General features: G+C 34.5%; 2 protein-coding genes and 2 long non-coding RNA genes across 5 annotated transcripts in view; 2 read left to right on the top strand and 2 right to left on the bottom strand.

Annotated features, from left to right (window-relative positions):
* The window catches only part of LOC136972783 (uncharacterized), a 240,388-nt gene extending 217,951 nt beyond the window's left edge, over window positions 1-22,437 (bottom strand). The window contains exon 1 of the long non-coding RNA XR_010880388.1: window positions 22,386-22,437. This is a non-coding gene — a long non-coding RNA (uncharacterized lncRNA). The remainder of the gene's footprint in view (window positions 1-22,385) is intronic.
* mRpL23 (mitochondrial ribosomal protein L23) lies at window positions 1,828-10,440 on the bottom strand. 2 transcript variants are annotated; one of them, XM_067267445.1, is made up of 5 exons: window positions 10,343-10,440; window positions 10,144-10,266; window positions 9,803-9,885; window positions 7,249-7,322; window positions 1,828-2,099 (listed from the first exon to the last, which is right to left on the bottom strand). In XM_067267445.1, exons 1-5 carry the CDS (start codon window positions 10,354-10,356, stop codon window positions 1,941-1,943), a joined length of 453 nt encoding a protein of 150 aa, XP_067123546.1. In that variant the 5' UTR covers window positions 10,357-10,440; the 3' UTR covers window positions 1,828-1,940. The 2 variants fall into 2 exon arrangements, with proteins under 2 accessions (XP_067123546.1, XP_067123547.1); XM_067267446.1 differs by lacking the exon at window positions 1,828-2,099 and adding an exon at window positions 5,307-5,464.
* Window positions 18,779-20,378, top strand: LOC136972751 (uncharacterized). The gene is made up of 2 exons (XM_067267368.1): window positions 18,779-19,231; window positions 19,619-20,378. The coding sequence occupies exons 1-2, from the start codon at window positions 18,847-18,849 to the stop codon at window positions 20,362-20,364; spliced, it is 1,131 nt and encodes a 376-aa protein (XP_067123469.1). The 5' UTR covers window positions 18,779-18,846; the 3' UTR covers window positions 20,365-20,378.
* LOC136972752 (uncharacterized) lies at window positions 20,915-21,528 on the top strand. The gene is made up of 3 exons (XR_010880384.1): window positions 20,915-21,144; window positions 21,208-21,411; window positions 21,484-21,528. It is a non-coding gene; the product is annotated as an uncharacterized lncRNA (long non-coding RNA).
* Window positions 22,438-22,467: the final 30 nt, after the last annotated feature.

Raw genomic sequence — 22,467 nt, 5'->3', positions numbered from 1 at the left:
AATTCGTTCTAGCAACAACATTCTCCATTGCAACTTTTTACTTATCCTGTTTTAAATTTACATAAATTCACAAACATTCACTTTTTCTAAACATATTTCTTGTCATTGTCTTAATGGTAACCACAGAGTTTAATTATTTTACAGAGAAATCTTCGTTTTGTCATCTTGAAACACGTTGTTTTGCACGTGGAAAGAACAAGGGAGGGTTTTCTCGTGCGAGTCTTAAAGAAACTCGATAGCCCGATCAATCAATGATAGGGCTACCAATTGAGAAATCAGTGGCGCCGAGATCGCCAGTATATTAATAATTATTAATGTAATATAATTTTGGCCGGATGGCCGAGCGGTCAAGGTGGCGGCCTACCTGTTGGGATCGAAAAATCCCCAAGATGGTCCGTCCGGATATGACGGCCCCCGTCCTTCACCACCCAGCCGTCCAATTGTTGGCCATGCTGAACTTATGGGCTTATATCCGTAGTACTCAATCTTTTTGAAGTCGGGGAACACTTACAATATATCAGGTTTGCCACCCCTGCGTTAAAGTTTTTTGAAATCAACAGCGCACTCGGTCTAGACTATAATATATGACGTCGTTAACGTTTGCTGATTACATTCCCATACAAAAATTATTTTACAATGGTGTTTAGTGATGATTGAAAAAAAGTCTGTGATCGTATTGCCGAAATGAAATATGAACTTTCAGTAACTCATGGTGGGTATTCAAACATTAAAAATCACTTGAAATGTGGGAAACATGAGGCAACCAATAGGAACTTCCTCAAATGTATTGTCATATTTTAAACGTACCGATTTAAGTGACAAAGAATTTTTAAAAAGTTCACACTTGTGATAAATATTAATAACTTCTTAAAAATAAGATATGCTTAGTTGTTATTAAAAATTGCTTTTAACTCATTGATTTTGTTAACAACTACTTTATTTAGCCTTTCAATCATAGGTACTTATCCCAGTAGCCATCTTTTTATAGCCATCAAAAACATAGCATTATTAACATTGTTTAAAAAATAATAATTCGGTTGATAAATTATACACCCTTAGAAACACAAAAAGCATACCATTTTATTAGTTACCAATATTTTTAAATTTATTAAAACGCAAACCCTTAAATATCTCGATTTTAACATAAATGGATTTTGTCATTTGAGCAGTCTGAAAGTGGCCAATCATAATGGTCAGAATACAAGCGGAACCAAACGATCTGGTACTCATTCAAGTATATATGCATATCAGCTCTCATTCAGATGAAGAGATAGAAGAAATATACGAACAGATGAAAGAAATTATGTCCAGGCCGTCCTTTACCACTCGGGTCACTCCCAATGAGTGCATGAAGGCCCCCTTATTTTTGAATTTACGTCATGAATAGTTTTCATGTTTTTCTCGCCCCTAAAGTCGCCCGTGGGATTTTTTCTCAAGTAGGACAGAATCAATTAGCTGGTAAATTGATCTTACTAAAATCGTGGTGTTTCTGCTTACGCTATTTTCGTTAGATCGATACACTATAAATTTACTCTTCTAAATTGCCTTTTGATTTATAATTTTACAAATCAAATCAAAGCAAATAATAAAGCAAATCCACAGATTTGCTTTATTCTTCTGTTCGAGAGATGCCCATTTCCTGAAACTGCCTTGATCTCTTCCATTTCGTGACCGTCCCGAGATCAAATCTTTGCATTCTTTTTCCATTTTATCCGCAATGATGATAATTCGATTGTATTATTTTAAGACCGAATATAGTGTGATTATTTCTGTGATAAAAACGTACGTTCTCTTTCCAGACTCGTAAATATTAACGCAAGACAAGAATCGCGTTCCAAATTTTATTTATTTATTTTTATTTAGTTTATCAATTGAAAATGTTCTCTCAAATAACACAAAGAAAGAATTCTGCTCTATTTAAATATTCCTACGAATAGTCTCTATATGCTAAACCAAGATGGAAGATCCGTTCTATTTTCGTTCTGGATATTCTTGCTGTATTCTTTCACTCTCTTGTCGAAATCTTTCAATTCCTTTTCTTCTTCTTTCTTCTTTTCAGTCGGAAACAACTCGGGAAATTCGAATTTATACTCTCTAGGCTGGAAAAAAAAAAAAAAATTATTCTACCATCATTGATTCGAAGATTACGTAAGAAAATCTCTCAAGGGAATCATTCTTAGTATTGAGTTTCTTACTTAATGAAGTCCACTCAACTGCGCTAAAGCTACTGCAAACATCATGTCTCAACCACATTCTGAAAATTACTGGTAGGAGACATTACATAATTAAAAACTATTAAGTATCTTTATAATGTAAAGTTTGATATATATAGCCTAATGAATCAACGATTTTAAATGAGGATATTTGTTTGTTGGCTACACATTTCTAGGCCGTTCGACCAATTACTACGAAATTCGGCATTTACGTTAACACACTTCTGAGATAATGTCATAAATATCGATTGGATTTCTGTAAATTAATTAATTTCTATCTACATTAGATTTGCTGGCTTTACACGTAGCGTCATCTATTAGAAAAAATTTAAGAAAATAATAAACAATCTAATTCTTACAAAGAAAGGATATATATTTTTAAAAAATATATCTTATTATATTCACCGAATAACTGTGACAATGATACAGCATGTCTATTTCGCGCTATATCATTACTGCAGCACCTTACAGCACTAGCCTGCGTGGAATGGAAAGTATCCCATAAGTCCTCCTGGGATGCATCCCCCTCCACAGATCGCCGTAACGAAACAAGCTAAACTAATTCTAACGAGCAATTATTTATCGTGACATCGTGACAAAGCCAGGCATTAATTTTTCGACATAATGTTCTCAATTCTTTAAGCGGAATCTTGTCCCTGTACATTATACTTTTCCTGCTGGCAATATCGTGCTGCTCATCTATCTCCGTTCGGGGGGGAAAATTCTGAATCAAACTAACGTGACTTCTGGTACAAGCCGGAGGTTCGTATATAGTTAATATGGGCCTCCTGTCCCTAATCTTTCCACATCCGGTCTGGACATTGATCTAACTAACTCCTTTCTGGAGATTATGGAAGGCCAGACAACAGGTGGATCAGCATCACATTATTTATTGATAACAGTCATTCATATTTGGTTTTAGATTGGAGTAAAAAAAACCCAATAAGTGAGAAAAAGCAACAAGCATTTTGCATTTCTTTCATAATACTATGCTTATGTAACCTTGAGTCAATCAATGTCCAAATTTCTCCTCCACGGACCACCAAAATTTTCTCATGGACTGATGATGATCCATGAGAAAATTTTGATTGATTTAGATTATGTGGTGCCTAAGTTTTAACAACTTGTCAAAATAAATAGATAGATCTTTAAAAACTAGAAAACAACAATTATTCATCATTAAACTCATAAAAGATGATTTGAAAGTTTTTTTATTTCAATGACTTTAAAAATCTGAATTTCATTATAGTTTAAATTATTTTGATCAAATTACTTTAATCATATTTTATAATTTTCCCTAGCTATTGAATACGTTCTCAAAACAAAGGAATAATTTCAGCCTCTCACTGCTTATAATAGCTGTATTCTAAATGCTTTAATTGGCTATGTGTTTGTCAGATATGATTCAAATCTTTTGGAGTCATTCTTTTTTCTGTATCTTATTTAATGATTAGTTGCAATGCATGTTATAATGAATTATTAACTGTTTTGATAAAAAAAAATTATCACAGTTAATAGTTCCCCACTGTTGGCTTGGCCAAACCCATAATGGACTTGCTAAAATAGGCTCTATTAGTGCCTATAAGGCAAAAAGAGTTTTTAAAAAATATTCTGCTTTCATAAAAAAAAGGCCCTCAGTGTTCACAGGATAAAATATTTTAGAAAATCCATTATGGATTTGGCCAAGTCAACTGTGGGGAGGTCTGGTGATGAGGGATGGGATCCAAAATATCCAAACAGACTACACCTAAAAAATTCCTATGGTTTTTTGACCTGTCTGGATTCAACCCAGGTCCTCCAGATTGATGGGCTGTCACTTTAACTGCTAGGCCGTATGGTGTCCAAAACAGAACCTAAGTAACATCTAAGAAATAACTTATATAACACTGTCTGCTTTAGTTTTATTGCATTTTTATAGCAATAAAACTAAAGCATTTTGTACAAATTTTAGTGGGCATAGCATAGCATTTTTATTAATTGATTATGGAGTTTAAATTTATATTTAAAATGTAAATGAGATTATTACAGATATACATGAATATAGTAGTATGTAATTTGACTGTTGTTTGTGAATGGTACACAAATTAGGAACATTTTAAATTTAATATGCTATGTAAGTTAAAAGAATTTCTAAGAAAGGGTTTAAGAATAAATGAATAAATCATACTAATTACAAGAACAAAATTTGTCTAGTTTATCATTCAAAAATTTAAATTTATTTAGATAAATTTACATTATTAAGAATAATATAAATAATATAGTGTATGGTTTTTTATATTCCAATTCACTTAATAGTATTTTTTTTAAATGTAGACAGAGTTGCTAGTTTAGTAGAAAATCCATCAAACCTACTGGCAATATCAAAATTTAGCAGAAATTCTGCTGGGTAATAAGTTTTATTGGGTAATTAAGTTTTATTGAAAAGCATTTTGTATGATTTTTAGTGGGTTAAAAAAAATTAAAAAATTCAATATTTTCACCAGGGCTGTGGAGTCTGTAAAAAAACACCCGAATCCAACTCCTAATAATTTTAGTAGGCCGACTCCGGCAAAATTAAATACCAAGTCATTTTATGGGGGGCAGAGGCGCTCATAGGGGTACCCTACTCTGAACTCTGAAAAGAGCCCTGGGCTTTTCCCCCAAATACTTTTATAGTTAAATATTAAAAATACTAACTTACAATATTTATTTGTATAAAAAAATTAATTTTTAACAAATATTTACTAAGAGAAAAAAGGGGGAACAATAAAATTCTACATCTACATATCTTATTCTACAGCTTTTGCACTTCAATTTCACTTTTCCAGAAAAGTTAGTCCAACTAAAAAGTGTGCGATCTAGCTACTTCAGCCCCTTGTTCAAAAAAGAAAAATATATACTCTGATCAATTAGTCTAGCTCATTCAGAAAAATAGAGTACTCATTTAGAACAGGGATAATAAAGGAATGAATCAAAAATATTCAAATTCAATTGGGTTAAAATAATTTAACTACTAAACACAAATACAACAAAGAAAATATGTATCAGTAGTTTAATAAATTAAATTGTTGCATTTTGTATTTGAAATAAATGAATTATAAACAAAATATAAAATAAATTTTCTAATTTTTAAAAATGTTTTTTAGTTTTTTTTATTTAAATGAAAATAAATACAATTAAATTTAAAATGCCGGAGTCGACACATTTTTTTCCGACTCCTCTGACCAGAAATTCCTCCCGACTCCAACTCCAGAGCCCTAATTTTCACAGTACTTCCAATACAAAAAAAAAGAAACAAAAAAAAAAAAAGAATAGATAAGAATTAAATAGCACAAAATCTGACAAAAACCACCTGTAGCTTTTTCATTGCATTTGAATTATTCTCTTGTTTTTTAGTTTTTCACTAAAATCTGAGACTGACAATATGTACTGTACATGTGAAAGCCTAGGCCAATAGGAGTAATTTGTTCTAAAAAGAAATTTATTCATGTCATAAAACAGTTTGAAAACATATACTATTGTTGTGTGTTCATCTACCAAATGATGAAATGAAAATCTCAGAATGATAGCAAAAAGACAATGTATAGGCTAAAGTAGTGTAAAAAATAGAAAACTGTTTGGAACTAAACTTTAGTTCCAAAAATATCTTTGTACTAGTTGGTTTCAAATTTTACAGACTATCTATAAATACACTGAATAATTATTAATTCCTGCGACTTCTTTTTACTGGAGATATTTAGCTTCATTAACAATATGAATTAAATTAATTATTTTTAAATTAGTGTGATGTAATTTATTTATATATACTGTTAGGTACAGTAGAGAGTTGTTAATCGGAATCGCCGGTAATCGGCACGATTTTCAGTCGGACTGTGTCGTGCTGAATCGAACGTTTTTGATACTAAATTTACTTCTAAAGTATAATTTTCATGTTTTTATATTCTTCAATATATTTATTTTGTTTGTACAAAATGCAGAAATAATTTTTAACGATACGATAGCCTCGATTATTATTATAAAAATTTTCGTTAGACTTAAAATCGACGAAAATTCAACACGAAGCGACATGCAATGGAGAAAAATTCAACACGAAGCGACACGCAATGGAGAAAAATTTGAACATCGGACAGGTTAATGTATTTTTTTGTACATAATTGGTAATTGGAACAAATGACTAATCTGCACAATCCCAGTCCCCAATTGATTTCGATTTTCGACTCTCTACTGTATTATAGGTCTTGTTAAAAGCATGGAATAATTTTTTGTAATTTATTTCAAATAAAAGTGAAAGTGCTATCAGGCTTGAAGGTGAGGTGTTCTCCATTAATAATTAGAATTTTAATTAAATAATCAGACCGAAGGTCCGGGTAGCGTAACTGGTAACGTGTCTGCACAGATAGCAGAAGTTGCGGGTTCGAGTCCCGCTTCGGGCCGACTCTTTTCTTCCAGTTAGGCCTAAATTTATTTAAATTATTTAATTAAAATTCTAATTATTAAATTTAGCAAGAGATGGCGCCTAATGCCTAACTCTAGTTCTTCATTAAATTGAGAACAAAATTGAAACTAAAAAATTAAGAACTTGGAATTAATTTTTGAAATTATAAATCTAAGATTTTGCCCAGGATTTATACAAATGTATAACAGCATAATGGCAATATGAAAAAGAAATGATGCATAAGTTTGGTAAACATTTGGGGAGTTTTAAAGCACTTTATGTTTTATCTTTAAAAAAATGTTTTTACTGAAAACTCATGCATGTTTCTTGTAACATAAAATATATATTCTAAATGTCATCCTTACTTTAAATATTAATGAGTTCCTGTCAGCAGCATGATATAGAAGGCTTTCTAAACTTATGATTTTGCAGTTTATGTTACAAATATTAAATTTTTTGCTTTATATAATTTTAGTACTGGTAAATATTAGTGGGTTTTGTCCTTAAAAAGATGGGATTCATCAGTAGCTTCATTAGGTTTATCAGAAAGAAATTTGATAATGCTGATTGTAAAAGCTACATTTTTTTTATAGTAGTAAACAAACAAAGTATATATCTTACTAATACAACATATGCCATTCTGTAGTCCTCTTCCTGTCTCAGATGACCAAAATATTCATTTTTCTTAATTTCACCTAAAAAAAATATAAATGATTTGGAATATCAAAGTGTGTCTTAAATGGAATCATAACAACAAACATAAATTTAATTTTGTGTGTAAAATGTTTAATTTTCTTTATATAAATGTTTAATAAAAACATGTAATAATATATTCACCTTAATATTGTTAATAAATAAAAACATTTATTCTTGGAGAATGTGCAACATTAAGGCTTAGTGCTTATATATGTTATAAAAATATAACATTTATAAAAATAAATTTTGATCTCAATGTCAATGGCCATGGGCTAGTCAATTTCAAAACTTTTTTAATTTCTAAACTTTTAATTAATTACAAATTTATTGAGGGATATCTATAACTATTGCTAGGTTTGTATCTTAAAATAAAATAGATATTAGTTTTTTTTAAATATTAACAATTTTGATAGCTGCATTTAAAATTTTCAATTATAAAATAATTTATTAATTAGATATTTCTGTAATACAAAGTTACCATTTATTTCCTTCACTGTATTAAACAAATAGAAAAACCTACTTTTTGCTGATCTAAAACTAAAAGTGTTTATATTTTGACAAGACATGATAAACATTCTCCATATTCTTATCTGATGGTTGAAGACAATCAAATGTTTATAAAAACACATTTCTATTAATAAATGTTAAATTTGACATCTGAAATTTAAATGGCCAAATCTTGTTGCAAGCTTTATAGACTTTTACATTAGAAATAAATTTGTCTTACAAAATCTCTTCTTTTTGTAGTCTGTCTACGGAAAGAATCAATTTGAAAGCAACGTCATGTGTAATGTCACTTCTGTTAAACCAATCAGAATATTCCCTAATGATGTCAACACTTTGCTTAGTATGTCAGGTAATATGTGAATTTTATTTTATTTTTTCTGACTAGACAGCAAAATGACTTCTGTTAATATGTTAATTTTTTTATAGCATTCATTAAGTGTATGATTCTTTACAATTAATTAACTACTATAGCAAACTTCCTCGTATTCAAATACCAGAATGAGAAGCTTTCATAACACTGTTTACAATGGCAATGACATGTTTAACAAATAAGGAAGAAACCAGAAGTAACTTGCCACAACTAAGTAATCAATGGCTGATGCTCATTGGTTAATATCCAAGTTGATTCTTTCCATAGACAGACTTTAATAAAAATTGATTCAAATCAATAACTATTTTAGATTTAAAATTAAACTTTTTTAAAAAAATACAATAATAGGCTACAGATGGAGGTTATGCCAGATTACCAAGAGTCTATGCACTTCATTTTCATAAAAACATTCATGTTACACATTCCTTTACTTGGGTTTCATTTTCTGTGTACAGTATTACATTTCAGCACACCATATTATTTTATCAGCCTTCCTGCAAAAAGAGTTTATACTAAAGCAGCGTTTCTCAACCTCTAACGAATCGTTGCCCTTCAATAAAACCGTTACGTAGTATCGCCCCCTTCACTTCAAAAAAATTTTATTGGGTTTATTAGTTTATTTGATAATTATATACTTTGTAAAAAATTAAACATTTATTTACTCAGAATACATATGTTTTTTAATTTTGTTAATTATATTAAAATCTAATAAGTGTTAACAATTTAACAAATATAATAAAATATAACATTTTTATTGAATATAAAATGTTGGTTAATGTAACCCTTGGTCCCAAGATGGTGGCTCGTCTCTGATTCCAGCAAGGAAACAGTAGGACACATGTTCTAACCTAACCTAACCCAACCTATTCTAATAAATTACCATAATTATTAGCAACCAAATTATTAGAATAGGTTAGGTTAGAACGTGCGTCCCACTGTTTCCTTGCTGGAATCGGAGACGAGCCGCCATCTTGGCACCAAGGGTAACATTAACCAAAATGTTTAAGTATACAGAAAAATTATTGTTAGTGTGTACCTTGAGGCTGATGAAGTTGAGCCAATTTGTTTATCTTTGGTTTGAAATTTGTCAAAAGTAATCGCAAGTCACCTTTTTGTGTTAATTGTAACCGATTTCTTTGTTTGGACGGTACAAAAAGGGTTAAAAGTAGAAGGAAAAGGATTATAGGAACGCTATTTATTTAATTATTGTACGATATAATGAATAAAATATCTAATTATTCTTAATATAATGTTTTACTATATCGCCCCCAGAAAGTTGTTTTTCACCCCCCAAAATATAAATTGTTACTAATCGCCCCCAACATAGAAAAATCGCCCATCCTGGGGCGATATCACCCCCTTTGAGAAACACTGTACTAGAGTGACAAGCTACATCATTCATTGCATCAAGGTCCATACAGTCTCAGTAATCCAGCACCCCTCTGTGCAAGGAACGACCAGATTAGCAAAAGCCTACTATATATACATATCAGCTTTCTACTTAATTAAAAACAAATTACATTAAACTTTTTTAAATATAAATTTTTTAAAATTTTAAACCAAATATTCTTTTAAATAAACAAAAGTGAATGCAAAACTCACCAGCCCATACTTTGGTAGTTACTTTCATTACAGGTATTTTATATATTTTTTCTAAGTAACTTTTAATGTCATGGCTGGTCATCCTGTAAGAATTTTAAAATAATTCACACAGTAACAGTACCATAAAATTATACATAAGTAATTTTACTAACTATAAACTAATTTTAGTTAGTAAAATCCTCCAACTAAATAGATGTAAATTCAGAAAAAATAACTGGATGCAGTTATCTGTATATAAAATGTTAGACATGAAAAAAGACCATACACGTGGAATGTTAGACAAACCTTGACTACTACAATTTTTAATTAACAGAGCACGTTTAATTGTAATAATTTCTTACTGTAAAGGAACCATGAAATGCACTTCATTGGGTGGAACTGGATGCAAGGGTTTCACCAGTTTCATCCAAAAATTGGGAAGAAAAATTCTTAACTGAGGATTTCCTTTCACGAAGAGAGGATATCTGTTTAAATTAAAAAGTCAAATAAACGTTTTATTTTAATAAGACAATTAAATTCTATATTGATGCTCCAACTCACAGTCTCGTCGACATCTTAAACGTCTTTGCATTACCAAATTTCTAAGCATACTTTCACAGTGTCGCCATTTTTGAAATAGATACGTGTTGCCAGTTTTGAAATTATACGTTAATTATTTTTGGAGGGTCTATCTTTCTTTAATATAGTTACTTATATTAATATTTCTTGACAGGAAAGGGTGCTTTTGTCTTAAAAAATAATACGTCTTAAATCGACTAAAACGTTATTAGTGCAAATGTAATAATGATAATATGTGACTACAGTATTATGGAAAATGGCTGTTTGTAGTCCTGTTATGTAACGCAATACACGAGGCAAAGAATTTCCTAAATATACCGCTGTGCCATCGATGTTTCTTGTATCGTTACTAGAGGGTGACCAACTGTGATACAAGATACACTATCCCAGACCAGGGCGCCAACAGTGCAGTAGCACACGCCAACAGCAGTGTGCTACGGCACTCAATAGTAAAGGAGGAATCGAAGCACTTAATAGTGGTCCCCAGACGGTAGCTAGATTTTCCTAAACGAAAGCGGGATTTGTCGCTAAAGACGATAGTGGTGCCGTGTCAGAGAAACATGAACTGCTAATTCGTAGTTCATGTTTCTCTGGGCGGCATACTACAAACTAGGGTTTCTCAAACGGGATCCCGGTTGTTTTTTAACCCGGGAAATTTTTCTCATCCCGGGAAATTCCGCAAATTTCTTAAAAATTTACTTTTTTTCTTATTTTGTGTTAAGGTTGAGGAAATTTTGCAAATAGAAAGTATAATTAACTCATAAACTGTCAGAATCATTTGTATTTATTAATTTTAAACCTACTTATCAGTTTTTTAAATTTTTGCTCGTTATGACATGTCACAAATGGTCAATAATCAATATGTAGCTTATTTGTGGCAGGACTCTGAAAATTCTTTACTATTCAGAACCTGTAATATCTGGAATAATTGTGCTTATGCTGTCTTAATTTTTAACCATCAGTAGCTTGAATAACTGCGTAATGCCGGGTTGTGCAAATTGGGCAAAGATACAAACGAGTACGAAGTATGCAAGTATGACGTTTTTCTTCATAAACCTGATTATTAAAGACGAACGAACTGCCGAATTATCGGGCTATAAGCTTGATGTTTCTATTAAAGCAGCCCAGGTAGACAAATCAAGAATACTAGAGAACAAAAGAAGTACTACAATCTCGAAAACGAAATAGAATTCTTCCAGGCTACAGATGAAAAAACGCATAACATCCGTTTTCTCTTAAATGCATTAAATACGATTCCACCCACATGAATTGAAGCGGAAAAAGTATTCTCGGTAGCGGGACTTTTCATTAGTTAAATAAGAACCAGATCGAGTGATTGGAGTATTGACCATCTTTGCCTTTTAAAATCTTATTATAAAAATGTACAATATTTTGTATTGTTTTATTTAAATAACGAAAATTACCTTTTAGCTTAGAAGTTTGATCTAAGTTCATTTTTTCTTTAAATTTTCAGCTCAATTCAAAGACATTTTTGTTGTAAACATTTTCCAACAAACTTTAATAAATTTTTTCTATTTGTGAAAATTTCTACGAAATTCAACGGTAATTTTTAATATATATCTTACACAGTATTGTTAATAGGGTTTTGGAGGTTGCAGAACGTATTAAAATACTGTAAAAAATTAAAAATAATTATATCATTTGATTTCAAGATATTTTGTATATCTTAAAAATAATTAATTCTATTCCGGGATCCCGGGAAACAGTTCAGTTTTATCCCGGAATCCCGGGACAAGCAAAAGACCGGGAAATGAGAAACACTACTACAAACGAAGTCAGTGACAGGATACGACCATTGTATACTGTATATTCAATGTTTCTCGCGCCATTATTTTGTATAGCTTTATATCTTATATATAAAATTCTCGTGTCACAATGTTAGTTACCGTACTCCTCCGAAACGGCTTTACCGATTTTTACCAAATTTTATATGCATATTCAGTAGGTCTGAGAATCGGCTACTATCTATTTTTCATACCCCTACACCATTTCCCCCTTTCAAAAATATATTTATATATGGATTAAGGCTTTTATGTCCAACAGATGGCGCTAACTTCCGACGACCTAAGTTTGCTTTTCTGTGAGGCATTATGCTTTTCTGTGAGAATGGACTGAAGCAGATCATTTTCTATCTATCTATATAAATAAAATATAACGTTCGTTTGTTCCTACCGATTCCTTTGAAATTTTGACACAACGTTGCATTCGAATACGCACGTGTTTTTATATAATATACATGTCGAAATCCCCCCCAGTGGGGGGAGATGGACGGGATTAAGGCTTACCGTGAAGAACTCGGCTTCTATTATACTATTTTACATGCGGTTTTTTGCGTTTTTAATTGCGTTTTAATAGGTTACGTCAACAGAATATACACTAAAAAGAGATTTTTCGATATTCCCCAGCGGGAAAAATGACGGGATTAAGGCTTACTGTGAAGAACTCGGCTTTTATTATACTATTTTAGATGCGTTTTTGATTGCGTTTTAATAGGGTACGTCAAGAGAATGTACACTAAGAAGGGATTTTTTGAAATTCTCCCCACGGGGGAAGTGTGATACATTTATAATAGATACATTTTGAGCCACAACAACGCGTGGCCGGGTCAGCTAGTATTTATGTAAATTTTACCTGTATTCTTATTTGTATTTGTATTTTCGTTTATTAATAAAGGCGATGCAGGCGCCCATGGTTCCCATTACCTTCAATATTTCCCTCCCTAAATACTATCTTTTCCTCTTCTTACTTCCACTTCACATCTACTACTACTATATAGGTAAAGTCAGTTTCTAAACAGACAACCTCTCTATTCCTTTAAATAAAATTTTAAAAAGTGACAGGATGCGTACCAGTTTTCATGAATGCAAATTTGCTTTTGCCAATGGTACTGAAAGAGCAGAGTTCTGTAGCAAACTTGCATCTGTCTCTGGATGATGGACAAAGACGTCGCTGCATCTGTTCATGCTTGTCTAATGATCATTTTCTTGATGATCCATTTTCCCCAACAGTGGGAAGTCTACCAGTGGCAGACTGAATAAAATCACGGAATACTGCAGTTGGTTCCTTGTTCACACCACACCTACGGGCTGGCATATATGGCCGGGTTTTCTTCGCGTGTCTAACCCTAAACCAGTGGCGTAGCGTAGTGGGGGCGGCAGGGGCGGCCCGCCCCGGGCGGCACTTATAGGGGGCGGCAAAATTTCACAATAAATAATAATATCTTGTAAAATACTTAAATAAGGGGGCGGCGAAATTTTCCTCCGCTCCGGGCGGCTGACACCCACGCTACGCCACCCTAAACAAAAGGAAAATAAGTCATTTCTCCTTTTATATCGAGTTTGTTTTCGACACTGTTTCACATAAAACACATAGTTAATTAACAATTAACTTTATTCACTCTCGGATACAACTGACTGGGGTGACGACTGCACAAGAACTCAGCTCCCCGACCACGAAAGTATGTAGGAATTTTCACCCCTGACCTGACACTCAGATCAAGTTACACCCGACCGTTACAACAGATCTTCCCCCTCTAAAACGAAGTCTCGGAGATGTGCAGGTAGTGTCCGTGTTCTAGAGCTCTTTCTAACAGGTGGTCCTTTGTCTTGATGTTGATTATTCTGGGGAGCTGGATGTTGGTTATTCTGAGAAACTGGATGTTGCCTGTTCTGGAGTGGTTGTTCTCTTCGAGCTATCAGTTGATCAATATGTCTCCTTTCTATAGTTCCTTCTGGTGAAGCTATCATGTATGTATATGGTCCGGTCTTCTTTGTCACCTTACCTGGTTTCCACTTCTTTGCGTCTCTATAGCATCTGTAATTGATGTTGTCTCCTATCTGGAATTCTCGTATTCTTGTTTCCTCTATTCTATCCTTATATAGGTGTGGATTTAGTCGATCATAGATGGTACGTAGTCTTCTTCCCATCAACAGTTCTGCTGCCGTTTTACCTGTAGTACTACTAGGTGTTGTGCGTAAGCTAAACAAAAGTCTGGGGAGCAACACTTCAGTTTTTTCTTGGTTGTGATGTAATTTTTCAATTCTCCTCTTTATAGTTTGCACTTGTCTCTCTACTTGTCCGTTGGAAGAGGGATGATATGGAGGGGTAAATATGTGCTGTATCCCATTTTTACGTATAAATTCTTCCATTTCATGGGATTTAAAGCTTTGGTGATTGTCTGATACAATTGTATTTGGTAGTCCATGTGTACTAAATATTCTCCTCAATAATTTCACGGTTTCCTGGGTTGACTGCGTTTGTACTTCTTCTACCTCCACCCACTTCGAATAAGCATCCACTAGAATAAAATATGTATGTCCATAGTGTGGTCCTGCATGATCAATGTGTACTCGGTCCCAGGGTCCCGAGGGTGATGGCCAATGAGTATCCTTAACTGGGGTTGGGTTTGACCTCTGTTCTTGGCATTTTCTACACATCGATACAGTCTCTTCAATTTGGGAGTCCATTTCAGGCCACCAAAAATAGCTTCTGGCTGTTCTTTTCATTCTAGACATACCCTCATGTGTGGAGTGTAACAGGTGTAATAGCTGTGGTTGCAAGGTTCTAGGGATAACTACTCTTTGTCCCCATAAAATGCAACCGTGGTGAATTGAAAGTTCTAGTTTTCGCCTAGAAAAAGGCATAAGTTCTTCTGGACTACTCAGTGGCCATCCGTGTAAGATTGCATGTTCAACTCTTTTTAACACTGAGTCTTTGTTTGTTTCTCTGCTTACTTCCTGAGATGTGATGGGCAATTCTGGCTGTTCAAATATAAGGAATATCTCTCCTGGTTCAGGGATAGTCTTGTCTTCCACAGTAGTTGGTATACGAGATAATGCATCGACATTAGTCATCTCTGCTGACCGACGATGTTCAATCTTATATGAGTATGCTGCTAATCTTAAACACCAACGAATCATTCTGGGTGAGATTAAATCAGGAATTGGTTTAGCAGGGTTCAGAAGGCCCACAACTGGCTTACAATCCGTATATATAGTAAAATTTCGGGCAGCTAGGTAATTATGAAATTTTGTAATGCCAAAGATTATAGCTAATACTTCTCTCTCGAATTGTGAATAATTTCTTTCTGCTGGGTGAAGTGTCCTCGATGCAAAGTATATAGGAGCTTCGGATCCATCTGGTAATATGTGTGAAAGGACTGCTCCCACTCCATATGGTGAAGCATCACAGGATAATACTACTGGTTTATTTAAATTATAATGGATTAATAATGTCTCTGGTGTTAACATCTTTTTTATTTTCACGAATGCTTTGCTGTGTTCTTTTTTCCAGATCCATTGTTTGTTTTTATCAAGGAGTCTATATAAGGGTTCAGCTTCGGTTGCTTTATCTTTCAAAAATCTATCATAGAAGTTTACAAATCCCAAAAATGCTTGTAATTCTTGTTTGTTTTTCGGTTCCGGAACCTGTTGGATCGCCGCAATTTTCTCCGGTGTGGGCCGAACGCCCTGAGCATCTATCAAATATCCTAAAAATTTAAGTTGGTTAGTCTTGAATAGGCATTTGTTTTCGTTTAGTTTTAGTCCAGCTTCTGAAATCCGGTTAAGAATTTTCCTCAACTTTTGATGTAGGGCTTCTTCATTGAGTCCCATGACAAGTATATCATCTATCATCACAATTGTCCCTGGAATACCTCCTACGATCTTTTCCATCTCTCTCTGGCAAATAGCTGGACAACTACTCACTCCAAATGGTAACCTTTTCATTCTGTATAACCCCTTGCATGTGTTGATAGTCAGAATCTCAGACGACTCCTGGTCCACAGGAAATTGGAAGTACGCTTCCTTGAAATCAAGCTTGGCAAATACCTTTCCACCAGATAGTGAAGCAAGTATATCGTTAATGGCCGGCAATGGGTATACATCTACTTTTATTGCCTCTCTGTTTACAGTGCAGCGGTAATCTCCACATAAACGTACACTTCCATCTGGTTTTGCAACGGGTACCACAGGAGTGGCCCACTTAGAAGTTCTAACTGGTTCTATAACTCCTAACTGATGAAGTCGATTCAACTCTTGTTCTACCTTTGTTCTCAATGCAAAAGGAACCTGTCTTGCCCGCATAAAAATAGGCTTAGCTTCTTTATTTATCGCTAAACTGACTGCCTCGCCTCTAAATAGACCCATTTCTGAATTATTGAATAAATGCTGGAATTCTTGTATCAGATCGTCTGCATCATGTTGGTGATAAAGTCCCTCTATTCTGATTCCTAATGGTTCAAACCAATTTCTTCCAATAAGTCCTGGTCCATTTCCTTTAATTACTAACAATGGCAGATTCCTAATTTTTCCTTTAAATTGTACCCTCACCATTGTAGTACCCACTACCTCCAGATTCTGATCAGTCCATGTCTGTAATTTGACTTCTTCCGGCTCTAACTTGTCTCGCTGGATTTTGATTTCTTTTAAGGTCTGTTCGCTCACTACAGTGTACCCAGCCCCTGAATCTATTTCCATCAGGATTGGTATATTTTCAATCTTGAGTAAGATTTTTAAGGGTGGTATCTTACTTCCCTGTATTTTGAATAGAGATGTATATTCCTCGACCTGGTTAGACATCAAATTTTTATGTTCCTCAATTCGGTGTACTTTGGCTCTCTGGCTGGATATCTCTTTCCGTGGTGCCCCAATTTGGTTTCTTCCCTGGTTTGCAAATTTTCTTTGTCCACTCTTTTGTTTCGTGATACACGCCTTTTCTATGTGTCCCTTGTTTCTGCAGAAGTTACAGATTACCTGAGCAAATCGGCAATTATTCGGGTTATGACTTCCGGTGCATCGAAAACAGCGTAATATGGCCGGCTGATTCTTTCTCTTGTAGTCCGCCTTTAAGTTATACACTTGGGTGTTGTTTCCGTCTGACCCAAGCTGGCTAACATCGTTAGACGCTGCCTCTGCTGCCAATGCTGCATCCAAAATGGCCTTATAAGTAGTGTCCGTTTTCGCCAATAACACGTGTTGTATTCCTTTATCCCTTAAACCTGCCACTAGCCTATCTCTTAACATACGCTCTAGTGAGGCGCCGAAGTTGCAATTCATTGCAATTTTCCGTAGTTCCGCGACATAGTCGTTGATACTCTCTCCCGGTTTTTGCGACCTCTGGTTAAATTTGAACGATTCGACAATTTCACTAGGTTTCGGGTTAAAATGGCTATCAAGAGCAGTAATTACTTCATTGAAGTTAACTTGTGTCGTTTCTTTCGGCGCTATGAGTGTGACTACAAGTTCATATAAAGTTTCACCGCATACAGTAAAAAATAAAGCACACTTATCTTGGTCATTTTCAATCTGGTTTGCCTTCAAGCAAAAATTAAAGCGGTCCTTGTAAGTTTTCCACTGGCTGTCCATCTTGAATGGTTCGAAACGAACTCCACTGGTTGATGTTCCTGGGAACGACATTTCCGGCTTTTTATATCGAATTGTAATTTCTGCTGGCAAGTCTGTATATTATTCCTCGTCGCCAATTTTATATCGAGTTTGTTTTCGACACTGTTTCACATAAAACACATAGTTAATTAACAATTAACTTTATTCACTCTCGGATACAACTGACTGGGGTGACGACTGCACAAGAACTCAGCTCCCCGACCACGAAAGTATGTAGGAATTTTCACCCCTGACCTGACACTCAGATCAAGTTACACCCGACCGTTACAACATCTCCCTTAAGTCGTCCTGGAAGGGTTCCTTCCCTTGGCAGATCGCCCATGTATTGCGTTGTCTTAAACCCACAATGGGTAAGGCCGTTGATGAGGAATCTAACATCTGGGACAGATCACCCCCGAAAAATTAATGGAGTTTTTTTTCCTGCTGTGTGGATTCGATTTCGGTTCACAAGATCGGTAGGTTCGCCTTAATCGCCTCGGTCATCCTCACCGTCATGTTAGAACGGCCCATATGGCGGACATTTTGGTAAAACTGCCGTCCTGCTGACCTCTGTCCAATGGTGTGGCTTTTCTCAAACTCTGTGAGCTATGCCTAATGTCTTTGCTGCGTCGTATAGGCATGTCTAGCGTTAAGGATCTTCAAACAACAGGCGCATTGAAATTTCTGAACCCAGTAAGCATCTGCAAGCCTGTTTAAAAATAAGAATATTGCTAAGGTGACCAACCGTCCTCCTTTTGTAAGTTCTGTCCTCCCTCGAAAAGTGTCCTCCTTTTTGATATTTGAAGACTAATCTGTAAATCTCCATATTTGATTGATGCCGAGCCGATCCGTTGCATGTAATGTGATGTGATGTGTTTGTATTTGACATGACGGTTCATCAAGGCTCGGTACAGTCAGAGTCGGTAGATTAACTGGTCTTTCGACTCATAGTTCAAACTTAGCTAGAGCCAATTTTTGCCGCTAGTTGGCGCCACTGTTGGCAGAAGAGCCTTGTTCTTGCTTTGGATATACAGAACTCAGTGATTTCGACCTATAATAATTGTTTTTTTTAGCTACATAAAAATGCCAACGTGCTTTGTGCCAGGATGCAAGGCAGGATATAAGTCATCGAACGAGAAGAGACATTTCTTCCGTGTTCCTAGCGATAAGATTGAGAAGTGGATGCGATGCATTTCACGAGACGACAAGAAGCTAACAAGTAAATGTTATGTTTGTGACGTACATTTTGCGAGTAGATTTATTTTAAAAACCTACTCCCATGTTATAAATGGAGAGAAAGTAGAAATTCCACGAGATCGCTGGGCATTAACGTCAGATGCATATCCATCAAACTTCCCTAATTGTCCTAAGTACATTAGTAAGTCTGTACCTCAAAAACGATCAACGCGATGTCTCACAAGAAATGAAGAACCATCTACGAAGAGATACCGAAAAGTCAATACCAAAGGTAAATATTTATATGTTTTTTATGTAATCTTAATCCTTAGTGAGCCATGTAACTTTTTGCCCTTGCCTGAGTTGCAGTGGGTCTCTCGGACCCTGTGTTTTAATATAAATTTTTCGATTGGAAGCTTAAGACATCTAGTCTAAGTAAAATCAAATAAAAAAAACGTTCTAATCTCATGTTGATCGGGCCGAAAAGTTGGAAAAATATAAATTTTTTCAGTATTTTTAAGGAACATTTTATATTTAAAAAATGCTAACTAAAGATTGAGCTGGGTTTGTGAGACCCACTGTGATTCACTGAGGGCTATCTCTCTGTGGCCTAACTTTTCTTATAACTACTTTAAGATTAATTGTCTGATTTTTTTTATATTTTTTTATCAATCATTAGATTTGCATGATACACACTCTCAAGTAACAACTGTAGAAAATGAAATAGAAGAACCCTCCACATCTGAAGCAGCAACTACACAGCATCCTGAGCTGTTATATGTCAATAAAATCTCTGCTTTGCAGTCTGAATTGTTAAAAGTCAAAGAGGATTTGTATCGGTGCAGAAAGCAAAAGATGATCTATAAGAAGAAACTGAAAACTCTTCAAACAGAAAATCTCAAGCTTCATCAAGAAAATGCTGAACTTAAAATAAAACAGTTGTCAGCTGATAAACTTGATTCCTTACCACCGAGACAGAAACTTGTAATAGAGCACATGCTGAAAGCATGCCATATAAAAAGCAAAAAGGGTATGAGATATGACATTAATTGGTTACTTGACTGTTTGCTTTTAAAAATTAGGTCACCATCTGTCTATGAATTTTTGAGAAATAATGATTACTTGCCTTTACCTTGTCAGTCTACACTGCATCAATATATCAGATGCATTAATGCCAAATTTGGATTTGATGAAGATCTTTTTGTTATTTTAAAGTCAAAATTGGAGACTATTTCACAAACAGAATGCCAGGGAGTTTTAATTTTTGATGAAATTACACTTCAAAAACATATAGAACTTTCAAAAGCTACTGGTAAAATGATTGGACTTGTTGATTGTGGTGATAATTCTGTGTTGCCACAGAGTGAATTTACAGCAGGTGATCATGGTCTAGTGTTTATGTTCAGACCTCACTTTGCTAGTTGAGTACAATGTATTGGCACATTCTGTTCAAAAAGCTCTGTCCCAGGTTCTACTGTTGCAAAACTTATTTTGCAAGCAATTATTCATTTAGAGCAGTGTGGTATAATAGTCAATGCAATAGTTTGTGATGGTGCCAGCACAAACAAAGCAGCTTTAAAAGCTTTAGGAATTTGTGCAGACACAAATAATGTACAATGCTCATTTACAAATCCTGCTGCAGATAGACAAGTACTGGCAATTATTGATGTACCACATATTTTAAAATGTATGCGAAACAATCTTTTAAAAAGTAGATACTTTCAGGTAAAACTAAGAAAATAAAGTGTTTTCACCTAATTTATAATATAAGCCATTGCATTATTCTTCATTTTTACTTTTAGTTTCCTGAAGGAAGGGTTGAATTACAGCATTTTAAAGCAGTTGTTGATGAAGATTCCAAATTACCAAAGGGATTAAAGGCATGTCCCAAAGTAACTGAAATACATGTTAATCTCAATAACTTCCAGAGAATGAGTGTATTGCTGGCAGCTCAAGTAACACTTTTTTTTTTTTTTTACTTATATAATCTGATTTGATAAGAATACTTTTATTTATCTCATTTCTTTATAGATATTTAGTAATACTTTTGCTGATGCTATGCTGTTTTATAAACAGTGTGAGGTTGCTAGCCTAAAGAATGCAGATGTTACAATAAGTTTCATACGTCGCATCAATGCTCTTTTTGATGCTTTAAATCGCAGATTGCCACAGGATGGAATCAGACATGATTCAAATGATCTCAAGGTAATAGTAATGATTCACTAGGAAAAACTATAAATGTTTTAATAAACAACTTTTTTAAAATAGGTTATTGAAGAATCTCTAGAATGGTTAAATAGATGGGAAACATTCAGATTATAGATTGAATGCAGTGATCAAAAGGGATTTTTGAGCCACCAGACAGCAGAAAATCTACGCTTGACGCTAACTAGTATCTCAGCACTCATTAAACAATTGCTTCCAAACTCATATTATATCTTGACAGCTCACTTTAATCAGGATCCATTAGAGGTAAAACTGACTTAGTGTAATGATTATATAATCTTGTATTAAACTCTTAACTTATGTTTTCTTTTCAATTAGCGTTTCTTTGGAATGATAAGACAAGGAAGTGGAAGCAATTCTCATCCCACAACAGTACAGTTCTTATACCTGTATAGCAGTGGCGTGCCGTGACATTTAATGATAGGGAAGCTGTGTTTCTGTAAGAAGCCAACTTCCAGGGGCAATCAGTTAATTGCGCGTCAGTGATGGCGTAGGGTCTATTCGTATATGCGTGGTGGCGGAAGAGACGTACCAGACAAAAACAGACCAAAAAGAAACATAAAATAAACATATACTATGTACAAAATAGTTTGCTTTAGGACAATCAGCCGTTCGGACATCCTGGGCGTCGATGTGGTTCTTCGATGGTGGATCGAAGGTGGCCCCGGGACAGTGGCGTTGACAAGTCTGTAGGGCACGGGGAGACTTCCTCTATTGGTGTCGGGGACACGGTCTAAGTCCGAAGTGGCACGGGTTACAGGTTGGCACAATAGACGAGAAATTGTATTTTTTTTTTTTTTTTTTTTTTTTTTTTGTGCATTGACACACGGCACGGCGTTTTGGTTATTCGGAACGTTAACCGAGTGCCAGGTGTTATCGATTGTCAGGGATTATATCAATCTCCGTTCTTTCTTTCGTCCATTTAATTGGTCGTTCTTCCTCAATCACGCTTCCCGAGTGGTTGGTCCCTGGTTACTAAACGTAACGAGACTCTTACCTGGAACGGGAGAAAAGTCAAAATCGAAGACGAATTCGATCTTCCACCGATCATAGGACGACTTTCTTCCGCGATTTATGGTTTCTGTCTCGCAGTTTGATATAAACAATGGGTGTCCGACTACAAACGACTTTTACCTATGTTTTTTTTTTAACTAATAAATTTTTCTCTAAATTAACCGTTTTTTTCGCGTCTTTCGTGACGAGTCAGACTTGTCCGGAACATCACATTTCCATAAAAGTTTTAAACAAACACTGGAAATGACAAAAATAAACAATTTATATATTTTAGTTCTAAAATGCAAA

The sequence above is a fragment of the Centruroides vittatus genome, unplaced genomic scaffold (genome assembly GCF_030686945.1).
Source record: "Centruroides vittatus isolate TY-2023 unplaced genomic scaffold, ASM3068694v2 contig_301, whole genome shotgun sequence".
NCBI classification, from domain to species: domain Eukaryota; kingdom Metazoa; phylum Arthropoda; class Arachnida; order Scorpiones; family Buthidae; genus Centruroides; species Centruroides vittatus.
This window is presented reverse-complemented; position numbering and strand designations above follow the sequence as displayed.

Bases quoted from the DNA above. Each gene is read 5' to 3' on its own strand.
- mRpL23 (XM_067267445.1), bottom strand. The intron at 7,323-9,802 runs GTGAGTTTTGCA...TATTTTTTTTAG, and splicing joins AACTACCAAAGTATGGGCTG to GTGAAATTAAGAAAAATGAA. The intron at 2,100-7,248 runs GTAAGATATATA...TTTTTTTTCCAG, and splicing joins GAATGGCATATGTTGTATTA to CCTAGAGAGTATAAATTCGA.
- LOC136972751 (XM_067267368.1), top strand. From the start codon at position 18,847: ATGCCAACGTGCTTTGTGCCAGGATGCAAGGCAGGATATAAGTCATCG. The intron at 19,232-19,618 runs GTAAATATTTAT...ATCAATCATTAG, and splicing joins CCGAAAAGTCAATACCAAAG to ATTTGCATGATACACACTCT.